This window comes from Crinia signifera, chromosome 4 (assembly GCF_055691185.1).
Source record: "Crinia signifera chromosome 4, ASM5569118v1, whole genome shotgun sequence".
Taxonomy (NCBI): domain Eukaryota; kingdom Metazoa; phylum Chordata; class Amphibia; order Anura; family Myobatrachidae; genus Crinia; species Crinia signifera.
The window spans coordinates 74939103-74962664 of record NC_139220.1 but is presented as its reverse complement, the minus strand read 5'-3'; the positions used below and the strand labels follow the sequence as shown (position 1 = coordinate 74962664).

Genomic DNA, 23562 nt, shown 5'->3' with positions numbered 1-23562 from the left:
CGACCTTCCAATGCTGTCTACCTTAGCCATGTTGTTCAATTTCAGGTGTTGACCTAAGCACCATTGACCTTCTGTTGTCGACCCAATGCATGTTGACCTAAATAGGGTTGACCCAATGACCCATACCCGTACATGTACCTTAAGGAAAGGTATTGCACAGAAAAGACCTTTACAGAAATGAAAAGTTTCTCAGTAATAATTTTACTAGGCAAATAGTATACCAAATTTCAATGTTGTGTGAAATCAACATTCATATTGTGACAATCAAGATCAGTGAGGACAACTGGAAACAGAGAGCTTACAGCAAAGTCCGTGACCCTTCACCTAATTGGGTTTGTAGATGCTTTATACCTGGACATGAGGCACACCGACAACTGGATACAGGTCAACCTTGCGTTTAGCCAACACTAGTGCTGACACACAAACAAATAGACTGGCTTAAGACTCAGGGACTCGTTTATTGCGTAAACACTCAGAAGTGCTAGAATGTACACTTTAATAATGATTATGTGACTGCAGCACTGGATGAGCCAGACAAATCATTCTAATCAGGCTCTCCAAAAGATCTAAGCTGTGAACTAACCATCCCTTTCTGCGCAATGGACAGAAATTAGATCCCATGGCAGCTGAACACAATGTTCACGTAGACCGCAGACACTTTTCTTTGGCAGTTGAATAATGCAATGCCAAAATGACATTCAACTACGAAAACAAGGCTATAAAAAAAAAAAAAGAAAGTGCGTTTCCTTTAAGGTTGTATTATAGGGTACAATTTGACTCTGACTGGTCCTTAGCTCACCCATCTGTGTGTATGGGTACATTAACACTCAGCCTAGACTAAAATGTTAGTTTTTTCTACCTATTTCCTGTGGTTACGACTTCAAGGATTGGAAATTACAAAGGCCTTGGTCACCACTTTCTTTGGAGGACTGGACAGAGTTGGATCAAAGTAGAGATTTCAGCTGATCACAATGGCCGCATTTACACCATTTCCATGGTAACAAACATCACAGATTTACCTTTGCAAGGCCATAAAGGTGCATTAGCATACATTGTGAGAACCAAGTCGCATCCTAAAATGTTTTGATTCAGTAACTCTTATAAGTAACCGTTTACCATTTCCATGAATTTAGGCTGGTTCCCTGAAGAAGGAATCGGTAATCTGAAGCACATTGGTGAGCTCGTGACTCCCCAGGTCTGGCTCCACAAAGCTATACTTAAAAAAAAAAAAAAAAACAACAACATGTTTCGATCTGCCAAATAAACTTTTTTCTGTCTTTTTAATTGTGGATATGTGATTACAGCATAGGAAAAAACAGTGCATGTCGGAGTTTTTGTTATGTTCTTTTTAATTACTATACTTATGGATTATTGTTACCTTTATGGACTGGTTTTTATTTTTTATTTCATTTTAATACACATTTTTGTCGATTTACAGTATGTGAGAATTCTAATTCATGTGTAATTGGTGTTTCCTAATTGAACACCAGTGGTAATCCTATATGTGGTTCCAGATTGAAGATACCTCTTCTAATTAGGCAAATTATTACTAATAGAAAGGTGAGAAGACTATTGCGGAATGTGTATTGTGAGGTTTGTAGATGTGCCAAAGAAGCCTTTATATGGACACATCTCAGCTGTTTAATGCTTGTGAAGATTGTCTCTACTTGCCATTGTTGAGATTTCTTTGTAGTTCTTCTACTCTCCTGGAAGATTTAGAAGGTGTTTCCTTATTTATTTACGAAATGATAAAGGAACATTCTAGGTGTTTCTAACATTACCTGTGGACAACTCATAATCTGTATTCTGTGCTGATTGAGTGGTACTCCTGAGTGTTTTGCCCAAACAGCATTTAGGGGGCGCAAGTTACTCCATTTTAGTATATTTCTCTATTGAGGTTATAAATGTTTTCTGTCAGTTACGAAGATGAAGAGAGAATGGTGCCAGTGGTGCTGTAGTAGTAACTATGGGCCAGATGTACCAAGCTTCAAAAAGTGATCAAATGGAGTGATAAACAACCAATCAGCTCCTACCTCTCATTTTTCAAACAGCCTGTAAGCATGACAGGTAGGAGCTGATTGGCTGGTTGTTTATCGCTCTCCATTTAAATCACTTTTTGACGCTCGATACATCTGGCCCTATGGATGGAATGCAGAGAACCCTTTAAACAAAGCTCTCACCAACTCCTGTTAGAGACAGATCAGCTGCCCTTTGGATGAGAGAAGTGGAGGTGAAGCTAAAATCAGGTTTTCGAGATACATGACATTTAGTCACAATGGTGTAAAGTAAATTTCCCCCTCCCCAATCACAGGTAAATGTGAAGTCTGGGAAAGTAATCTGTGGCCTTTGGTCTTTAAGGCCATGTAATTTCCTGCATATGCAAGCAAATAGGTATTACATATTGCAATGCACGTCTTTACAGTCCAGAGTGGCAGCCTGTAATAAATGACTATCATTTCATAAAGTTCCATTTGGAGTATTTACAGCTATGCCAACCTCTACACCTCACTTGTCAACCTGTAAATACACTACTGGGAGATAAATGGTATAAAAACTGTAAAAGGGGTTTGGGCCAGATCACCTCCAATTGCCTATACAAGTAATGTACCCTATGTCCTCGACTGTGCAATACACCTTTGCTTCTCCTAACCGTATAGAGAGGATACCATAGTAATCCCAATGTACGGCAGGAGGAACCTTAAGAGATTCTTAGCCGCCTCTGAGACTGATTTTGCATAGAGCAGAAACATACAGAAGAAGAACTGTTTCCTACATACACCTCAGCTCCAAAAACTAAGCAGAGAAGACATCCACAAACACTGGAATTGCAAAGTTTTTGGGGGCATTTAATAAACTCATGGCCATGCTTGTCATAGCTGCTCTGGACGCTAGCCCCAATGGATGGACACAAAGTCAAATATTAAGGAATGAGCGAGAATTAAACAGTCTTCCTCCATATTTGCCTTATTACATAGGTCAATATTAACACACATGGGTCATATTCAGCCACTGCACTGATAAATAGAGCTTATTACATTGTCAAGTGGGCTTATAAACTCCTGGTCATACCCAGGAACACACGCACACACACACAATGTTGGAGAAAGTATTTATATGTGCAACAAAACTCATGCAGCACTGTAAATTCCAACATTAACAAATCCAAGTACTAGCACAAAAGAATTGCCACTATTTCCTACTCCAGGCAATGCACTGTACATTCCCTTTCATTAATACTAGAACACAGGGACTTGGGTAGGATATACTGAAATAAGCATGCCTAGTATATGGTCCGCAGCCTCTCAGAGCATTTAAGATCAGTGTATGACCTATTTGGTATGTATATATTGTTTTGTCAATTTTTTTGTATTACTACTGTATGCTCTGATTACAAATCAATGTATAGCTTTATTATCGTTTTGTACCACCTAGTGATCACCCCTGAGGAAGTCCTGTTGGACGAAACACATCGGGTTTTCAAGTTTTTGAACATGCATCCATCCTTGACTATGAATCATGACTTGTATTATGAATTAAGCATTTTGAATTGTAAAAACCTCCATATATTATAAATATTAAATACATTTTAAGCATGGTACACGATTGTTAATTCTTAATACCGGTGGTACACTATTGATCCAAACTGGATACAACCCCTTAAAAGTAGAAAAAGCATGTCAAGACATAAAATACATGAAAGAAAAGCCCAGAAATTATAAAGAAAGACAGAAGGTAGTATGAATGATAAAATCTACTTGATCACAGAGTACACCAGTGTAGCCAAAAAAAGAACACACAAACATTGGCACCTACTACAGTACCTTCGGATGAAAAACTGAAAACCATCCTACCCAACACACCAGACATAGTTTTTAGGGAAGCCAGCGGTCTAGGAAATAAAACCCTAATTAATTAGTAAAATCTCTTCCAGACAATCCACCATTGAGTGCCAAGATGTTAGGAAAGTTTTTTATCACTCCGGCCTTTCCAGAACTGCCGAATCTGCAAATAAAAATCAATTAAGGGGTGTACACATGGGCAGGCTGCTGGCTTAGTGTACTAAGCGATTTTGGCTATGTGTGTATTTGGCCTAATACAGACAAGCGGCTAATTACATTTTCCTTGCCTGTACAGTCTATATTGTTGTGCGATATCGAAGCCGCACATCTCCATCGTCGACAGTGTACACTAGGTGCAATTTTGCACAGTGTACACTCGCACCTTCCAGGTGCATTAACGGATATTGCTACTTTGTAGGCAAACTGCCCATCAGTATACAGCTGAAAAACAATACAGGTTCCATTCATATAATATTTAAAATGAATAAGCCTCTAAAAATTATGCATGCAATAAAAATATTTTCCCGTTTAGAACAAGTATTAAAAAAATAAAAGAAGTGTCACCTTAGGAAGCAAGCGTGTTTATCTACAAGTACAAATACTTAGGTTAGTAATTCTAGGTATCCAAAGTGAATACACAAAGTACTGTGAGAGTGTCTGTTTAGAAAGCAGACTACATATGTACAGAGTGTACTGTACCATCTTCATTATCAGCCATTTCATGATCCCTCTGATGATTTAGGGAACATATTGTACCCTTAGCAAAAAATGACTGAAATACCTAGCTCTCGTGGAAAAGATTATTGGCACTACTCAAAAGTAGGCACTGCCATCAGGGATGCTGTTACCATCAATGGGTATACGGTTGCATCTCTTCCCTAGGTAAACAATGCACACATATCCAGCCTTCCACAATCTGTTGCAAAACAAAATGTAATTCATTAGACCAGGCCACCTTCTTCCATTACTCAATGGTCTAGGTCTGATGCTCACATGACTAGTGTAGGAGCTTACGCAGTATGGGCACTTGGCCCAGTCCGCAGCTGCACAGCTCCATACGCTGTAAACGGTCATGCACTGTGTCTTCTGACAACCTGGTTTTCTTTTTTCAGCAATATGTGCTACAGTAACTCTTCTGTGGAAATACAGACTCCACAGTCCAGGCCTGATTCAGCATGGATCGCAAAAGCAAATTATCTCTCTAATGGGCAAAGCCATGTTGCACTGCAGGGGGTCCCCAGTTTTTAGCATTATAAATTGGCTCTTGTCAAAGATGCTCAATCCCAATGTTTGCAAATTTCTCCTGCTTCCAGCACATTCATTTCAATAAATAAGCATTCACTAGCTGCTAAATATATTCCACTCCCTGATAAATGCCAGTGCAACAAGATACTGTTATTCACGTCACCTGTCAGTGGGTATAAGGTTATGGCTGACTGGTGTATGTATGCCATTCCACAATTACATATATGTGAGAAACATACTTTACATACATTTATAATAAAGGCAGTCTACAGTAGGACAGAAATGTAGAAATGAGACCACACTTTATAAAATACTATAGAAGGTTACTAAAGAAAAAGCTTTGCAGCGAATACAGACTAATAGCACACATTGGTTTTGCTTTGTAAATGATTGCTGCTTTAAAAACAATTAGCAGATTGGCATAAAATGACTTACTTCCAGCAACTCGGGGGCTATTACATTTAGCCCTTTGTCATAATATTTTAAAAGTGACCAAAAATATGTTAGTGACAGGTAATAAATGTATGTGACATTGGGGGGACATGTATCAAATCTTGGAGATAAAGCAGAGAAGTCACCCTCTGTCAGCTTCTGCCAGTGGAGGCGAGCAATGGCAGGGGGGGGGAGGCGTTAACATGTTCCTCACATTTGTACATGTACAGATGAGGGAGGGGGTCATTAATGATGCATGGGAGAGCGGGGACCTTTGTACACTTGTGACTTTACAAGGACTAACTAGGGCACCTCTGACAGGGCAAAAAGGCCCTTATTCTGATCGGTGCGGCCGGATCCGATTATGCGGCCAGGAACGTGCGTGCAAAACCCCGCCTTCCATACGGATCGCCAACTCCGTCCGTACGCGGTAAGAAGCTGGCCGAACGGACCGCACGTGTATTTTACACGGAATACGCCTCCTCCATCTAAGGGAACCTCCCCCATCATTCGATGGTCACAGACCATCGAATGCAGGACTGAGTGCTCCACCAGCTCCCGCAACCTCAGACCACACGGACATTTCTCCGTGCAAAAGCAGGGATCTGGGCGGGCAGCTGACATCCGAGATGTCATATGTCCGCCCCCTACACGTGCGTCACGGCCGCATTACCATACGTACGCCCAGCGTTTGCATGGGAACGCCCATGAAACGCGGGGCGTATGCATATGGTAATGAGCCCAAATAGCCCTTCACGCCCCTCTCCACGCCCTATTCGGAGTGGTCACATATCATGCGGGATTTGGCCGTATGCCCCACTCGCACATGCGCAGAGACGCCTCTGCACATGCGCAGACACAAAACATTGGCGGGCCGAACGCACGCGGATATATCCGCACCAACCAGAATAAGGCCCAAAGTAAGGAATGGGATAAGCCCTGTCCACACTAGCAATCTATCGGCACCGCCGATACAGTAACATCTTCTGGACAGATCTAATATTCATAATAACATAGCTGCTTACTTCACTTAGGACTAATAAAATATCTGCCAACCGCCCACAAATTTTTAGGGACAGTCCCATTGCCACTAGTTCAGAGGGAAGGTACCTATCAGACTGGGCGTGAGTTGGAGGAACACAGGGGCCTAGGGCCTTCCAGTTTTGCAATCATGGGCATTATAAGTGCATGCAGCATATCACAATCTACTACAGTACACATATGTATTATTACTGCTATGTATGACCATAGCTGAGCACAAGTAGTACGGCAGCTCTCATGCATCCAGGCTGCCAAGAATGGAACTGTGATGTCCGCAAAGCTACTACATGCTCTACAGTGTGGACCACAAAGATGTATGCCTTATACAACATTTAATACAAACATTAACAGGTCACAGAAATGTTGTTTTCAAGCAATGTGTAAGAAGGTCATGCTGCTAACGGTTTCCATAAATGATTCTTATGTAACCTATAGGAAAGCACAGGAACCTAATGCGCAATTTCCCAGTTAGCACAGCATGACTGTTTGATGAGCAGTGACACTTTTATGGTAGCGGTTGTGCTACTCAGGAAGATATTACTAATGTTACTTTGAACTGCAGTGAACTGCTCTACGTTAAAACCACGTGGATTTGCTTAGCCTTCTAGGACAGGAATGAGTGATGCAGGAAATCCCAGGTCATACAGCACTAAAGAGCATACAGTCTAAAATGGAATTGATTAACCAAAGTACAATGAAGGAGCTGCACAAGACTGTATGGAGGTAGAATCCTTTTGAAAACAACAACATAACACAATATACAACTTCTGAATACCATTGCACAGAAAAGGAACTACCAATATAGAAGTTATTTTAAAAAGTGAAAAAACACAAACATAAGCCAGGGAGTTCCTTTATTCATTACGTAGTATAGCTGAATACCTGTCTCACTTATATAAATCTCCAATAGCATCCAAGCATAGGTCATTTAAAACGTAAAAATAATTTTTATTTGATTGTTGTTTGTTTTGCAATTTTTTTTTTTTTAACGTTTGTAAGCACATTGGGGGGTATGCAATCTGGGATCACGGCTGTCGATCCTCGCTGACAGCCGTGATCCTGGCCCGTTTGCACATAACGACAGACGGGATTCAATGTCCCAGCTGCAGATGGGCACAAAGGGGGCGTAGCCGCGAAAACGGCCGTGGATTGTCGATCTTCGGCCTGGATCACAACAATCCACGGCCGTTATCGACAGCTTCTGAAGTCGGGCCCATTCGGCCGTGAACCCGCATCAATGCTGTTGTTAAGGACAGAATTGAATAGGGAGTCGCCACTATTTTCCCACGTCGGAAATAGCGGCAGCACATTGCATTGAGCAGTTTACAATTTATGAAATCTGGTATGAACAAACATTGATCATACTCCCTTCACATAACTGCATTAGGAATGGTGGCACTCATATGGTTGCTTTCATTGGGGCAAAAAATTAAATATGGTCACTGGTGTTACATGGAAGAACTGAAGGCAAATAGAAGTCCATACATACTGACAGATGTATAAAGGGAATGGCCAATGGGAAGATGATCATGGTCATGCAATCATGTCATCGTGGCTCCTCCCCCAAACTATACATCAGTCATAAAAAGCCAGGGGGTGGGACTACAATGACACGATTCTGCATGAATCACATCATCTGGTCTTCTTCAGCCCATCCATTTGTGCTCTGTAAGTGGGTACCTGAGGGGGGGGGGGGACAACCTTTCTGGGGAACCAGGAAGGAGTCTGGATTTTCGGGAGCCTCTCGGTTGTTCTGGGTTGGTAGGTATAAATGTATATGACCTGGCTTTTATCTCGGTGGGAGGGTGGTTTGTGTGCTGGCTATTAATGACAAACAAGAAAAAATAGCGCTGTTGTTATAGGTGTGTGTTAAAATAAAAATAGTATGTAGAAATGCCTTACACATCGTCAATATTTCTTAGAACCTGAAATAGAATGCTTCTTTAGAAAAATAATTTTATATGTTTTAAATGGATCATATAGACTAGAGTGTTTGAGCCAGTGGTATAAGCTACAAGTGTATCAATGAAATGGAATAAATGTATCCTTTTTATATAGTCTATTTGTTCTGAGTGCAATGCTTAATTTTCCAAACTTTATATGGTTATTAGCCAATGGTTTAGTGTGAGTGTGCTTTAGGCTACTCAATTTAAGCCTGTGGCTTAAAAGTATAGACATCTTTAATTGGGCAGACTTCCCCACCATCATTTTTGTTTTGTTGCGATCAGTGGGGTTGGTTTTGGATATTTTGGCTGGAAAGAATGAAAGATCATTAGCCTGAGCGTTATAGTGTTTTGTTTTGTTAAAGGGGATGTGTCTTAGTTGTTTGGCTTTCATAGTCTGTACCAGCCTACAAGGGGCAGCATCATCATCCTACCAAGTGGTTTAGTCATATTAGAAGATTGCAATGGTATCCTGGTTGTTTGGGTTGCAAAGGAACCATGGATGGGCTCTACCTGCAATATGATGTACTGTAGTTTGTTATTGTGAGGTATTTCAACAAATAGCTGACCTTTCCCTGATAGTTTATGTCTTTATTGGTGGTTAGATGGAAGCAGACAGAACCTTTACAGTGCTCAATGTCCATGACCTTCTGAAGAACTGCTTGTACTGCTGGCATTCAGTACAAAGCGGTTCTCTGGAAAGTGGTTTTCAATTATGGCTTTTCATAGCATTACCACCAACTGTATGTCTGGATGCACGATGGCACCACAGTATGATGGTCCTAAACCAAGAAAACTGGCAAATCTACTATGTCCTGATAATTGGGTGACAAAATTACAGTATACTCCACAACCCACGTGGAGTATCAACAGTGGTATCCTATTATCCCTGATAAAACATAGTTATTTGCAATTTCCCCAATGTTTTGTTTTTAAAATTGGGCTACACAATTCGGATCACCGGAAGTGGTAAAATGGAACAGAATATTTGTAATGATTAATGTAAGACACCAAATCACTATTTTTTATTAATAAAATACAACCATTTCGAAATATTTTACAAAAACTATGCGAAAACAATACTGTGCTTTTCATTTTAGCCAGATAATACCAACCACACTGTTTCCTAGGTCTGGTAGGGCTGGCATGGACCTGGCAGGACACTTTGTTCAGGGAAGGCTTGGAGCTCGCAGTCATCATCTTCAGGTTATACAGTTTATGTTTTGTTGTGATGAAGAAAGACGCATTGTAACTAAATCGAAGGAAGTTACACTGGTCTGAACTGTTGCCAAAAAACTGGATGTTTACTTCAAATCGCAAGTGTGTGCCTCATAGCAACCTTGCAGCACTTCCATAATCATCTACAAAGACGGCTACTCAAGCAGTAAAGTACAATCAATCTAAGGGGGTGATTCAGGTTGGTTTGCAAAGCAGGTACTTATATGTTAGTTGGGCGCCGACTAAGCTATTGGGCTCGGTGGCTCGCTGCATTCGCCACACTAGATAAAATCAACTCCATGCCGACATGGATAGTGGAGGTATGAGCGTACTAACTATAGTGGGCGCCCAACTAACATATAAGTACCGCAAAGCACATTTGGTTTGCTATTGGACAAAACCAGTTGGGCAGATGTAGAGTTAGATTTGGGTGTGATTTTGTTTTTGTGCAGGGCTGCTTTATTTTTACACGGCAATATAGATATCAGTTTGAAGTACACAACACACTCAAATCTAACCCTCTCTGCACATGTTACATCGGGGCCCCACCTGCAGTGCATATGGTTTTGTCCATTAGCAAACCAAATGTGCTTTGCAAACCAACCTGAATCACCCCCTAAGTCATTCATTTGGAGAGGGCAGGTGGTTTGAATGGTTTGCACTGGCAGATTGGGACTGGTATTTGTCCTGCCCTAAATAAAGCATACAGGAAAATGGGTTTTAAATGTAGCAATGTAGTCCAGAGCCATTTATGGTGTCAAAATAATTTGTTTAAATCATTATATGCCACATCATCCTCTGTTTCTGACAATAGTGAAACATGAGAATGTGACTTTTACTGGATAAGTCTTCCTAAACCAGACTGTGTTTCTAGCAGAACGTCATAGTAAATTGCTGATCTGTTCTGCGATTCCCCCGAGAATTAGACACACGGATAAAGTGTGGGTGTTTATAGAGAACTGGATGTGGGTATTTCTCTGCAACGCTTACATATATCACTCAGCTCTTATAACTATTCATAGTCAAGTTATTACATGGGTTATTTAGAGTAACTGTAAATTCCCCCCTTGAAACCTAAATGGTATACAGTAGATACTCTTATCTGACTGATTTCTATAGTAAGAACCCAATGACTTTGTATTAACAGCATTTAAATACAGACTGAAAAGCAAGTCAATGGCAGGTATTCAATGCTGTTTGCGAGTGGTGACAGCGAGCAGGGCTTCCTGCTCGCTGTCACCACTCACCCTGACAGCATTCAACACAGCCTCCGCATACGCCAATTCCCCCTCGCTCCGTTTTTTGAGCGAGGGGGAATTGGCGGATGCGGCTCCAGAAGCCGCGAGCCCCGCGGCTAAAAACTGTGAGTTTTCTGCAGCAGCCGCGGGTCTCGCTGTTTTGGGGAATTCTCGCCGTACTGTGACGGCGAGGATTTCCCCAGAAGGTTGAATAGAGCGAGCGGCCGGCGCGGGGGGTCAAACAGCGAGGATCGTTCAGCAATCCTCGCTGTTTAACCCCCTCGCCGGCCGCTCGCTGTGGCATTGAATACAGCACATGGTATTTCAGCTTAAACAAACTGGAAATGAAGTGGTTTTACATATTGAAGACAAATTCCCATTTCACTTCATTCATGTTATTATGGATGATGATTGCAAAAAGACCAGTTTGCTGAATATGTAAAAACTTTCAAAGTACTTATCAGCTCATTTGCAGAACCTTGGCCACAACCATGGTATTTATATGGAACATCATGTTCTGACTGCTTACTCCTCTCCTGTTTACAGATCAATATATAACAATCTATATGCATTATTGGATCTGGACCAAACTTTGTACAAATACCCCGCATTGTCCAACTTAAAAGGTTTTAAAATGCAAGATTTCAAGTGAACAAAATCCACCCCAAGGGGGCTGGGGAAGAAAGTTGGGACTCCGATCAGACATCCTATTTCTGTAACCTGGCCAGAACATTGACCCGGGGAGACTGTTCTGACCTGAAATAACCATAAAACAATGAACTCAAATACTTTACAGAAATGGAAGAGGGAAGGCAAAAACTGTTGTGGACTCAAAAGCATTGGAATAGCCACACTGACAACAGAAGGAAAACTTAAAACCCATCATGCAATGTAAAAGGGATTCGAAAATTGGAAATGTGGGGGAATCAGTGCTGCTGGCAACACCCCAAAAACAAAAATTACACATGGTAAATGTGTTGATAACTGGAAAATGTAAACCAGGCCAACACTGGGCAACTTTAGTGTATAAAAATTGTACACACACAGATATATATGACCTCTTAATGACAGCCCCATCTGTACCACAGCTCCTCAGTGGGAGCCAGGGCTCATGCTACCTGTCCAACAGCTACCAGAGCTAGGGAAGACAGGATTAAAGACCCGGGTGTGATAAGACTGCCCGACAGAGGGGATCTTGACATTGGACTCCCGACTGCCGGTGCTCCGACAGGGGTGCGAGTGCACCCAAGCACCTGTGCTCACCATGCTGCAGGCGCAGTGGTTCGCTTTGCTCGCCATGCTGCAGGCGCAGTGGTTCGCTTTGCTCGCCATGCTGCAGGCGCAGTGGTTCGCTTTGCTCGCCATGCTCCAGGCGCAGTGGTTCGCTTTGCTCGCCATGCTCCAGGCGCAGTGGTTCGCTTTGCTCGCCATGCTGCAGGCGCAGTGGTTCGCTTTGCTCGCCATGCTCCAGGCGCAGTGGTTCGCTTTGCTCGCCATGCTGCAGGCGCAGTGGTTCGCTTTGCTCGCCATGCTGCAGGCGCAGTGGTTCGCTTTGCTCGCCATGCTGCAGGCTCAGTGGTTCGCTTTGCTCGCCATGCTGCAGGCTCAGTGGTTCGCTTTGCTCGCCATGCTGCAGGCTCAGTGGTTCGCTTTGCTCGCCATGCTGCAGGCTCAGTGGTTCGCTTTGCTCGCCATGCTGCAGGCTGTGGTTCCCTTTGCTCGCCATGCTGCAGGCTCATTCGTTCGCTTTGCTCGCCATGCTGCAGGCTCATTCGTTCGCTTTGCTCGCCATGTTGCAGGCTCAGTGGTTCGCTTTGCTCGCCACAGGTTCCAGGTTCTATTCTCCCTCTAAGGGGGTTGTGGAGAATAGCCCTGGTCAGTTGAGACCCAGGTGGTGGTTACCTCCATATTATTGGCGACATCTCGGGATGGAGACGGGTTAACTAACATTGCTGAGTTTACCAGCAAACTAGTTCCAGATCTAAAGCCTTGCAACAGCAGAGACTGATAACAAGGCTAAAACATACATACTTACATACGGAATGGGATCATTCGTCAGACTGCATTAGGTCTACAAGCATTAGGTCTACACCATTAGGTCGACCTGACTGAAGGTCGACAGGGTCATTAGGTCGACAGTGAAAAAGTCGACATGTTGTTATTTTTTTAATTTTTTCAAGAGTTGACAGAGTCAACATAGCACCGCGTCCCCTCGCATGGCTCGCTGCGCTCGCCATGCTTCGGGCTCACTATTTTATTCTCCCACCACACCCTAGTGGATGGTAGGGCATGAAATATCGCCTGTCGGCACATGTCAACTCATAAAACAGTCAAATGACCCCATGTCGACCTTTTGCCTGTCGACCTTCCCCATGTCGACCTAATGACCATGACGACCTTATAAAAGTCGACCTAATGACCCTGTCGACCTAAGTCATGTCGACCTTCAGTCATGTCGACCTAAATGCAGGTCAACAATATGACCGTATCCCCTTACAAATTGTACCTAAAAGATGAGACAAAGCAACAATTTATGAACACATGCACACTATTTCCTTGTGCTAGAGGCTACACATTTAAGTTTTTTATAATGCAATCAATTCCAATAAAAGACCAAGGGGTATATTTAATATAGGGTGGAGATAGATAAGATACCAACCACGTCCTGTTATTTTTCAGATGCAGCCTGTAAATTGTCACTTAGAAGTTGATTAGTTGGTACATTATCTCTCTCCAATCTTTGATAAATATGAACCTAAAGCCCCACACACAGGAGGGTATCCAGATCCTAGGTCAACAATCACTAGGACCACACCCAATGGTCAACAGTGAGTAGGTCGACACCTATGGACAGGGTAGAAAGGTCAACACAAGCTTTAGGTGACCAACAGTCACATGGTCAAATGGTTGACACAAGTTTTTCGCATTATTTTTTCTAGCTCACATGTGTCGACAGGCGGTATTTCATGCCCTACCATCCACTAGGGCAGTGGTCAGGGAATACGAATAAATGACCCCAAACAGGATAAAAATGAAATTCTATATACATGCCTGGCTGTGTCTCGGTAGTGTGACCATCTATTACACCCAGGAATTTCATTTCATTGCATATAGAATCTATATATAGATTCTATATGCATGCCCGGCTGTGTGTGTTACAGTACTGTAGTGTACAAGGACCTGATGCAGTGCAGTGTCAGGCCCTTTTGTAGAACACGCTTCCCTGGGTGATGCCCCAGGGCCCATCTCCAAGTCCACCAGCTTCTTTAGTAGTCTACTAGTTGCTGTGCCGTCTCGGCAGCGTGCAGTCTGCACTGCCGCAGAGTTTCTTTGCCTGGTTATAGGCTCCTGTCAAGGTATACCCATCTCTAGACTAGAAAAATTTTTTTTTACTATATCATCTGGATGCCAGGCTGTGTACCGTACTAGCAGGATAGATCATCAATTTCTAGGGGTACAGCGTGTATTACAATTATAGGATTTCCTTCCTTTCAAATCAAGGGGGTGATGTCGGCGTATATAAATATATTTTGGGATAAAAGGTAAAAAACTGAAAATAATTCCTTGACCAATGTACTAGGGCAGGCATGTCCAACGTTGGCCCTCCAGATGTTGTAAAACTACACATCCCAGCATGCTTTGCAATAGTGTTAGCATTCTCTAATAGCAAAACTGTGGCAAAACATGTTGGGATGTGTAGTTTCACAACATCTGGAGGGCCAACGTTGGACATGCCTGTACTAGGGCATGGTGGGAGAATAAAATAGTGTGCTCGAAGCATGGTGAGGGCAGCGAGCCATGTGAGGGGACATGGTGCATTTTTTTGTGTTAATGTCGACATTCGGGACAAAACTTTTTTTTAAAACTCATGTTGACCTTTTAACTGTCGACCTTCCCATAGACGACCTAAAGCGTGTGGCGACCTACTGACTGTCGACCATTGGGTGATGACCTAGTGATTGTCAACCTAGACATGGTCGACCCAGCATACCATAACCACATAGTAGCCGACATGCTCTATGAGCTATATCTACAGTGTATCCCTGTCAGCTCCTGGGCAATCGATATTAAGCATACGTTGTTCAGTGATGTTACCGGAACCCGCTGAACATGTGGGTCTTTGGCTACAGTATATAGCCAAAATTGACCTGCATGTTCAGCAGACATGAAATGGAGTGTACACACTAGTCGAGAAAGCAAAATATATCATTCGGAAGGGCCCTTATGAGCGAGATCTTTTATTTTCTAGACTAGTGTGTATTTTTTAAGAGTTCTATTTACTGTAGGGGATTCCTTTGAGTAAGCAGTTATAAATTGATATATTTTAGATTTCTCCAGTGCTTCTACATAACATGACTCCTCCACCAGAGACCTACATGAGGGCAAGGCTTTCAGCAATATACTTAGGGCCTTATTCTAGTTCACTCTTTCTGACAAAATCCTTGTTAGATGGAAACAATGTGCACTGCAGGTGGGGTAGATGTTACTTGTGCAGAGAGAATTAGATTTGGGTGGGGTTTTACTTCAAAGTGAGATTTCTATTGCAGTGTAAAAATAAAGCAGTAAGTATTTACCCTGCACAGAACAAAATAACTCACGCAAATCTCATTCTCTCTGCATATTTTACATCTACCCCACCTGCAGTGCACATGGTTTTGTCCATCTATTAAGGATTTTGTCAGAAAGAGTGAACTAGAATAAGGCCCTAAGTGAGGAAAACCTTTGCTTTATGTCACTGGTTTACACCATCTCTCAAGATGCCAGAAAAGGAGGACTATCACCATGGGGTGTACTTACTAAAACTGAAGGGGTGACGTTTATAAACCCAGAATTTGTGGGTATTCATATAGCAGATAGATGAGGTTTAGGTCGGCTCAAGCAAACATCTGACATGGAAAAGGTTGACATGAGTTTTTGGGGATTTCTTTCATTTTATTAACTTTTTTATACTTTACCAGTCACATGAACTCCAACTCATGCTAGCCACACATCAGACCAACTTTCAGCGGTGAAACACATGCGCTTTGGGCCCTTTTCATCCGATCCCTTGGCCTGGTGCCTTGGAATCGGAGGAAAAGGGCCCAAATCACACTCATGGATCCTGCATTTACAGCGATTCAGATACATTATTTTGTTTTGCTCCAAGAGCCTTGCACATCAGTTACCTCTCACTAACGAAGACATCTTTATTTACTTAATTAGTTTGTCTGTGGCTACCTAACCTATAGCCATGACAGCTGGCTAATTACGCACAATACGGGTACCTGAAAGATAAAAAAGGGTCGAGATTACCTGAACAATCAAAAAGGGGCAGACTAGATGGGCCAAATAGTTCTTATCTGCCGTCAAATTCTATGTTTCTATGTTTCTACCTATTTGATGCCATACAGTTAAAGTTAAAAACTATTGAGGGTTGAAGGATAAAAGCCATGGTAGTAATGCAGCTATGAAAACTAAACTTTACACATTGAGACTCTGGGTAAAATTGTAGTGCAAAGGGATAATACAGCCTTCTTAAGCTTTCCACCATACGGATCATATGTCCAATGTTACATATCGTTTTGTATCATCGTGTCTTTTACAACAACACTATAGAACACCACTCTTCTGTAAATTTCTTACCAGAAGATGTTCCAAGAATTCTGATGCAAGTGGTTGGGATGTGGATAAAAAGAAATGGAACACATCAATTAACTGCAGGGAGATGCATCACATAATTTCCATACTCATAACGTACCAACCAATCAGCTCCAAACTGTCATTTTCAACACAGCATATCTGTCAGGAGCGGATTGGCTGGTTTTTTTTTATCTCTCGCTCTCTCTCTCTCTCTCTGAAGTTGGCTACATCTCCCCCAGGTCACATACAAGAAGAATCTGCAGTTACTACACACCAGTATACATTTACTACAGGAAATAGTAATACAACTAAGGACAATAACAATGAGGACGGAGTGAAATATGATATAAGTGAAAAAGGGAATCACATGAGCAAACAAAGATTTTTTTTTTCTTCCAGGAAGTATGCCAGAATATAACACGACGAGAAGTACAGAACATCAACTAATTTTGCTATCATTATCCAAACAAAAGTAATGCTCAAAAAAAAAAAAAAAAAATCATATACAATGGAAATCACATAACTAGCGCACACATTCGTCTGTGCACAACACATGTTAACTAGCAACTTTACTGGTTGCAAAAAAATAATAGATGGTATGTGCTATTTAATATGTCAATTTCTTACAGGAATTTTAATTGTGGAAAAAATTAAACAAGTTACAAGAACAAGTTTCAAATTCTGGGGGGTATTCAATCCCGGCTTCTATTTTCTCCGTGCGGAAAGAGCGCCTGATTCCGACATTGTTAGGTCCAATGTTATTCAACCTATTCAATTCTTCCGACTAGCAGAATATATTCGGACAGTCATAAGGTCCCGGCATCGTCGAAAAACTGATGCTGATAGTCGGAAACGGACAATCCAGCGGCTTTTTCCGACAATACAGATTCCCCTCCATAGGGAGATGAACCTGTTGCAGGCTAGCCCCGGCCGGGATTGAATGCTGTCAGCTGCTATTTCCGCCCTGAATATCCCTTTAATTCTTCCAAGTGCATAATGAGAAGAATAACGATAGGATAAGTCATCAATTATTGTTTCACAGCTATGTTTGACTCACCAGAGGCATGTGAGGCTATGAAAAAAATTGTATGAGTGTGGCATTCACATGATGCGGAAGACATCATAGTTATTAGTAAGTAATTGATGCATACTTCATAAGATGTTGAGACCATAGTGGCATGTTCCGAGGAGGACAGGTCACATGCACTTTTAGGATTGCCTAATATACCGACTTCATTTGATACGATATGACAAACTAGAAGGTCAACAGGGATATTTGTATCACAAATCCACAAGAGCCAGTAACTTACTGTGCGTTAAAATATAAATATGTACAGAATTTTATTTGATAAGCAACCTGATACACTTCAGTGCCCCACTGGACTACCTCCTAGCCTTCAACAAGGCCACACATTAATAAGGGGTACATTTCCTAAAGTGAGATGTGGCCCACAGCAACCAATCAGATTCTACTTATTTATCTATCAGCTTCTAGATGATAAAAGCTAGTATCAGACTGGTTGCTATGGGCAACATCTCACGGTACTTGTGTAGTTTCACGGCGCCACCGCGCGCACAGTCTGTAACAGAAACTTCTGTTTAACTGTGCGCGTGCCGCTCTAGCGCTGTCTGACTGTGCTCGTGCCGCTCTAGCTCTACGTTAACAGCGTAGTGGCCGGCCAGCAGCAGCAGCGCGCTGCCCAGGCGCTGACAGGTCACTGTGGTAATTGTAGTTCCACAGTGAAATAGGCAGCGCCTGGGCACCGCTGACAACGGGGGGCATGATAAAGTGGACACCCCGGCACACCGATGACATGCCGGGGCTTATAAACTACACACCCCGGCACACCGCTCTAGGCGCTATGTATACGCTAGATTCAGATGCTAATGCGTCTGAATGTAGAGTCCCTGCTAGCCGCTAAGAAGCGGGGAAGTGTGGATTTAGACGTTAAAGCGTCTGAATCCAGGCGCCTTGCAAGCCGCTAAGGTGGTGGGGCATCTAAATTCAGACGCTAAAGCGTCTGGATTTAGTTGGGTGTATGGGTACATCTAAATTTAGAGGCTAAAGCATCTAAATTTAGCTGGGTCTAGGGGTACACTATTAAAACCTGTGCACAATGGCACTAGTCGACACAACAGCTGTCAACCTTGTAAATTGCACTATCCACGCCAACCCGAAGCGTGGCAAGCGCAGCGTTACGCGTCCTACGACCTTTTCATACCCCCACTATCCACATCGGCGTTGAGAATAGATAGTGTGGCGAGCGCAGCGAGCCACCGAGCCCGAAGTGTGGCGAGCGCACACGGATACCTTCACAGGTATCCGCGTCCCCTCGCAGGCTTCACAGGTGTCCGCATCCCCTCGTCACGTTTCGGGCTCGGTGGCTCGCTGTGCTCGCCACACTTCTTATTCTCAACTCCACGCCGACGTGGATAGTGGGGGTATGAAAAGGTCGTAGGACACGTACCGCCGCCGCTCGCCACGCTTCGGGTTGGCGTGGATAGTGGAATTTACAAGGTCGACAGCTGTTATGTCGACTAGTGTCATTGTGAACAGGTTTAGGAGTGTTTTGCACAGTGCACCTCTATGTACCCCTACACCCTACCAAATTCAGACGCATTAGCGTCTGAATCCAGTGTCTCAATTGTAGCGTGTACATTATGCTACGCTGATAGCGTAGCGCTGCAATGAGAACAGCTAGAGTGGCACGCGCACACACTACGCTGGTAACGTAGCGCTGAGAACAGCTAGGAGAACAGCTAGAGCGGCACGCGCACAGAGTCTGGCAGGCTACCAAGTTTGGCGCACGGTGGCGCCGTGAAACTACACAAGTACCCATCTCACTTCTAAAAACACTGACTTTAGTAAATGCACCCCTTCTTAAAGCCCAATACACACTAGACAAAAAATTAAAAGATACCAGTCTTAAGGGCCCTTCTTAGCAATATCTTGTACTATATCATCTATATCAGTGGTTCTCAACCTCGGTCCTCAGGGACCCCCAACCGTGCACGTTTTAAAGATCACCTCACAGATACACAGTTGCACTAATTACACACTGGCACATTTTAAAAGATCACAGGTGGAGCTAATTATTTCCCCTGTGATTCTGTGTGGAGAATGGAAAACATGCACTGTTGGGGGTCCCTGAGGACCGAGGTTGAGAACCACTGGTCTAGGGTATACATTCAACATCGTTAACGATGCACTAACGACTCCCTCCCTGTCTGAACAGTTTATACAAGGGAGGTCCTTGTTAATGACGGCCATGCTGCAGCTGCATGGCCTCCGCTGCCCCTATCGCTCCCCTCCCCGCCAGCATCAGCAAATGTGTATGCACTTGCCGATGCTACGCAAGGGTCCCACTGCCACCAAATTTGTCAGGTACAAACATCAGCTAGTGTGTACCCAGCCTTAGTCTTAATAGCAATTAATATATTTAATCAAGGAAAAAGGCACCTAAAAGTTCATATGCACTGGGCGACTATGCCCAGCGTGTATGGACAGCGATGATAGTGCTGGGAAAGCCGCTCAGTGCATACACACTGAGCGGCTTTCCCCCTGCCCCGCGCCGACGGAGGGGGGAGGGGGGGTGCGTCGCATAGCGGAGCACTATGCAAAGCCATCCTGAAAGCTGCTTATCTGCTGGTATAACCAGCAGGTGAGCGGCTTTCCGGCGATGATGCGGGAGCGAGTAGCAGCGCTCATCGCTGGGCCATACACACTGGGCGGCTTTGAGCTGAAAGCCGCTCAAACCTGTTGTTTTGAGTGACTTTTAACTCAAAGTCGCCCAGTGTGTATGGGCCTTAACTGTAATAACATGTCAACAACCCTTTCAAACAAATATCACACCAAAGCAGAAGGGGCTATAGTCGCTGTAAATGAAGGCTGCATCGGCCATTTATTGCCTATCATTCACTAAACAGTAAATAAATTGGGATTGACAGTATCTAGGTTGGCAGTCAATAAGCTGACATGCACAATTTGAACATAAAAAGGTCGACATGAGGGGTTTTTCTATTTTACATTTTTCATCCACGTGGACTCTGATTGGGAATGGTTGAGTGCCAGGCATAAGGGTAGCGGAGTGAGGCACCTTGCCCGAAGCATGATGAGAAAAAGGATGCACTCATTTGGGGTCCATGTGATGACATCTACAAATTAGAACTATAAAAGCCTTAAAAAAATCTTGTCACGTGTAGACCATTGCTGTATTCACCGTTTTGTTTATTTAGACCTGGACACTGTTGATCCTATGACAAAGTTAAATACTAGTGGTGGTATACTGCGATATGCAATGCAGGTATACAGCTCCATCCTCTGGCAGTACATACATACATACATACATAAATAACACTTATTTGACTGTATAACATATGAAAACACTGCAAATCACTAGCACAATACATGGAATTACACTATATAGTATTATTTATTTATAAAACAAAGTCCAATGGCAGTCATTTCACTACAGAAACACCACATGCAGTGCATCAGACAATGCAGTGTTCAAAAATGATCTGGTGTTGCCAAAAAGCCTCAGACTCTATGGTAAAGCATCACTTCTTACATAGAAAGCCCTGCAGTTATGTCATATGTAGCCTCTACAGCACAAAGGTGGCAGTACCCTGTGCCAGAGGCAGGCGGGCAGCCAGTGTAGAAAAAGACACCTCACTGGCTGCTGCTCACAGGACACCTGATCATACCAACACACACCTGGCAGCAGGAATGGGGCTAATGGCAAAAGCACAGGTCACTTTAATAAACTTAGCAAACGTCTGGCTCCATAGCAGCTGTATTACCACAATTCAGGAGCACCCAGATAGCAACAAACGGCTGGTATAGAATGCTGGGACCTGTAGTTCTATATTCTCCGCATCTTCCTTACAACACGATATTATATAATAGGGTGACTGCTGAGGATAATAACACAGCAGCGGCTACATGTACCTGAAGCCATAGTCCTCTCTGGGGTCTCTGCTAGGGGAGAGCTGCCCATTCTTCTTGTTGAAGAGCTTCTGGAAGAGAGTGGGTGGCATGGTGCATAGATGCCCCCGGAGTCAGATGGCATGAGGCGTCAGTGCAGGGCACAGGTCCCTATCTCCACCGCTCCATCACTCCATCACTCAGCGCCCCAGCCGCAGCCCCCGGTCATATGACTTCTGCTCACTGCTCTGAGACTGAGCCCGGCAGCCGCTGTCACACAGGGGGCGGGGCGCTCACATGTACACAGCACGCCCAGCCTGCCAGACACTTCCTGGACTGGGGCGTGTAATCGCCGCTGTGATTGGCCGGCTTCTTGGAAGGGCCCGCCCGACTAGATGTCAGATCGTTTCTGTTATGTATATGTGCGAGAGCGCACGGTGACTGGGAGGGAGAGAGTCATGTGATGACGGCAGCCTGAGCCTCAGTCACTGTGTGTGTGTGTGTGTGTGTCTCTCTCTTGCTGCTGCTGAGGCCATAGGGGTGTTTCCTTGTGGCGTGGGCGGCTGTAGCGTAGCGTGCGCTTACTACGGCACAGCTCGTAATACAGCCACATTTACGTAACGGTAATCCAAGGTGAGGATCAGGGACCGGAAGAGTAGACTCGCTGAGGCTTCTCTGATGCTACTGCCCTGTGCCACACAAAACACATACACACACCCTCGGCTTGGAGCAGGGTTAGGGCTATTTCGCACACCGTAGTTAATAATGGACACAATTGTCTCCATTCACACGGGACGGCCGCGGCCCGGGTTGCAGCTGGATTCCACCACTGGAAGGGACAGCTGCCGGGCTGTGGCCATCCCCACCATTCTAAACTTCTGAGTGCGGCACTACTTCTTGGCTGTGGTTTCGCTGCCCGGCAGGAGTCAGAGCGTGTGAAATAGCCTCTACACTGCACATTGCAAATGCCCCCTACTGTGGGCGGTTCGGTGTTCCTCCTCGACGCATAGGCAGGGGCGGATCCAGGATAAAATGACAGGGGGGGCACCATGATAAAAGGGTTTGGGTGGGGGAGGGGCGGTGTTAGTGGTGCCAGTGTACATGCTAAGAGAGCGGCTGGAGAGGGTGGGAATGGAATTAAAAATAGGCCCTGGCATTTAAAGTACGCAGGCCCACCATGGCGACAAAAGTGAAGGATGTAGTTGTGTGCACGCCAAAGGCGCGATTCGGAAAAGGGTGTGTGGCCACTCAACAGGGGGCGTGTCAACACCATATACAACTTCTACACATTATGCAACAAAATACTAGACCCCATTATACTTGCTCCTTACACATGATGCCAAATGGAATGAGCCAAAATTGACATAATGCCACATGGATTGAGCCAAAATTAAAATAATGCCACATGGATTGTGTCAAAATTCACATAATGCCACATGGATTGAGCCAAAATTTACATAATAACACACACGGATTGAGCCAAAATTCACATAATGCCATATGGATTGTGTCAAAATTCACATAATGCCACACGGATTGAGCCAAAGGCATAAAATGCCATACGGATTGAGCCAAAATTCACATAATGCCACATGGATTGAGCCAAAATTCACATAATGCCACACGGATTGAGCCAAAATTCACATAATGCCACACGGATTGGGAAAAAATTCACATAATGTCACACGGATTGAGCCAAAATTCCCATAATGCCACATGGATTGAGCCAAAATTCACATAATGCCACACGGATTGAGACAAAATTCAGATAATGCCACATGGATTGAGCCAGAATTCACATAATGCCACACAGATTAAACCAAAATTCACAATACACTTCATAAACAGGGAAATTGTCCACCAAAGGCTCGCATTAAACATTTACACCATAATGTCCATTACACGTTAAGTTACACGCCATTATGTCCATTATGTGTTATGCCAAACACCATAATGCCTATTAAAAATTATGCTACATAAGTGCTGCTTCTCTACATGCTCATTGCCAAGGGTTCCATGCTCATTGCCAGAGGTTCCATGCTCATTGCCATGAGGGATTA

At 43.7% G+C, this 23562-nt stretch overlaps 1 protein-coding gene across 2 annotated transcripts in view; it reads right to left on the bottom strand.

Moving 5' to 3' along the window:
• The window catches only part of FNIP1 (folliculin interacting protein 1), a 118050-nt gene extending 96173 nt beyond the window's left edge, over nt 1-21877 (bottom strand). The window contains exon 1 of one of the 2 annotated variants that reach the window (XM_083181855.1): nt 21527-21877. In XM_083181855.1, the coding sequence (XP_083037981.1) occupies nt 21527-21615 (89 nt within the window). In that variant the 5' untranslated portion in view covers nt 21616-21877. The remainder of the gene's footprint in view (nt 1-21526) is intronic. The other variant, XM_083181857.1, reaches the window with a different exon arrangement.
• Between the last annotated feature and the right edge of the window lie 1685 nt (nt 21878-23562).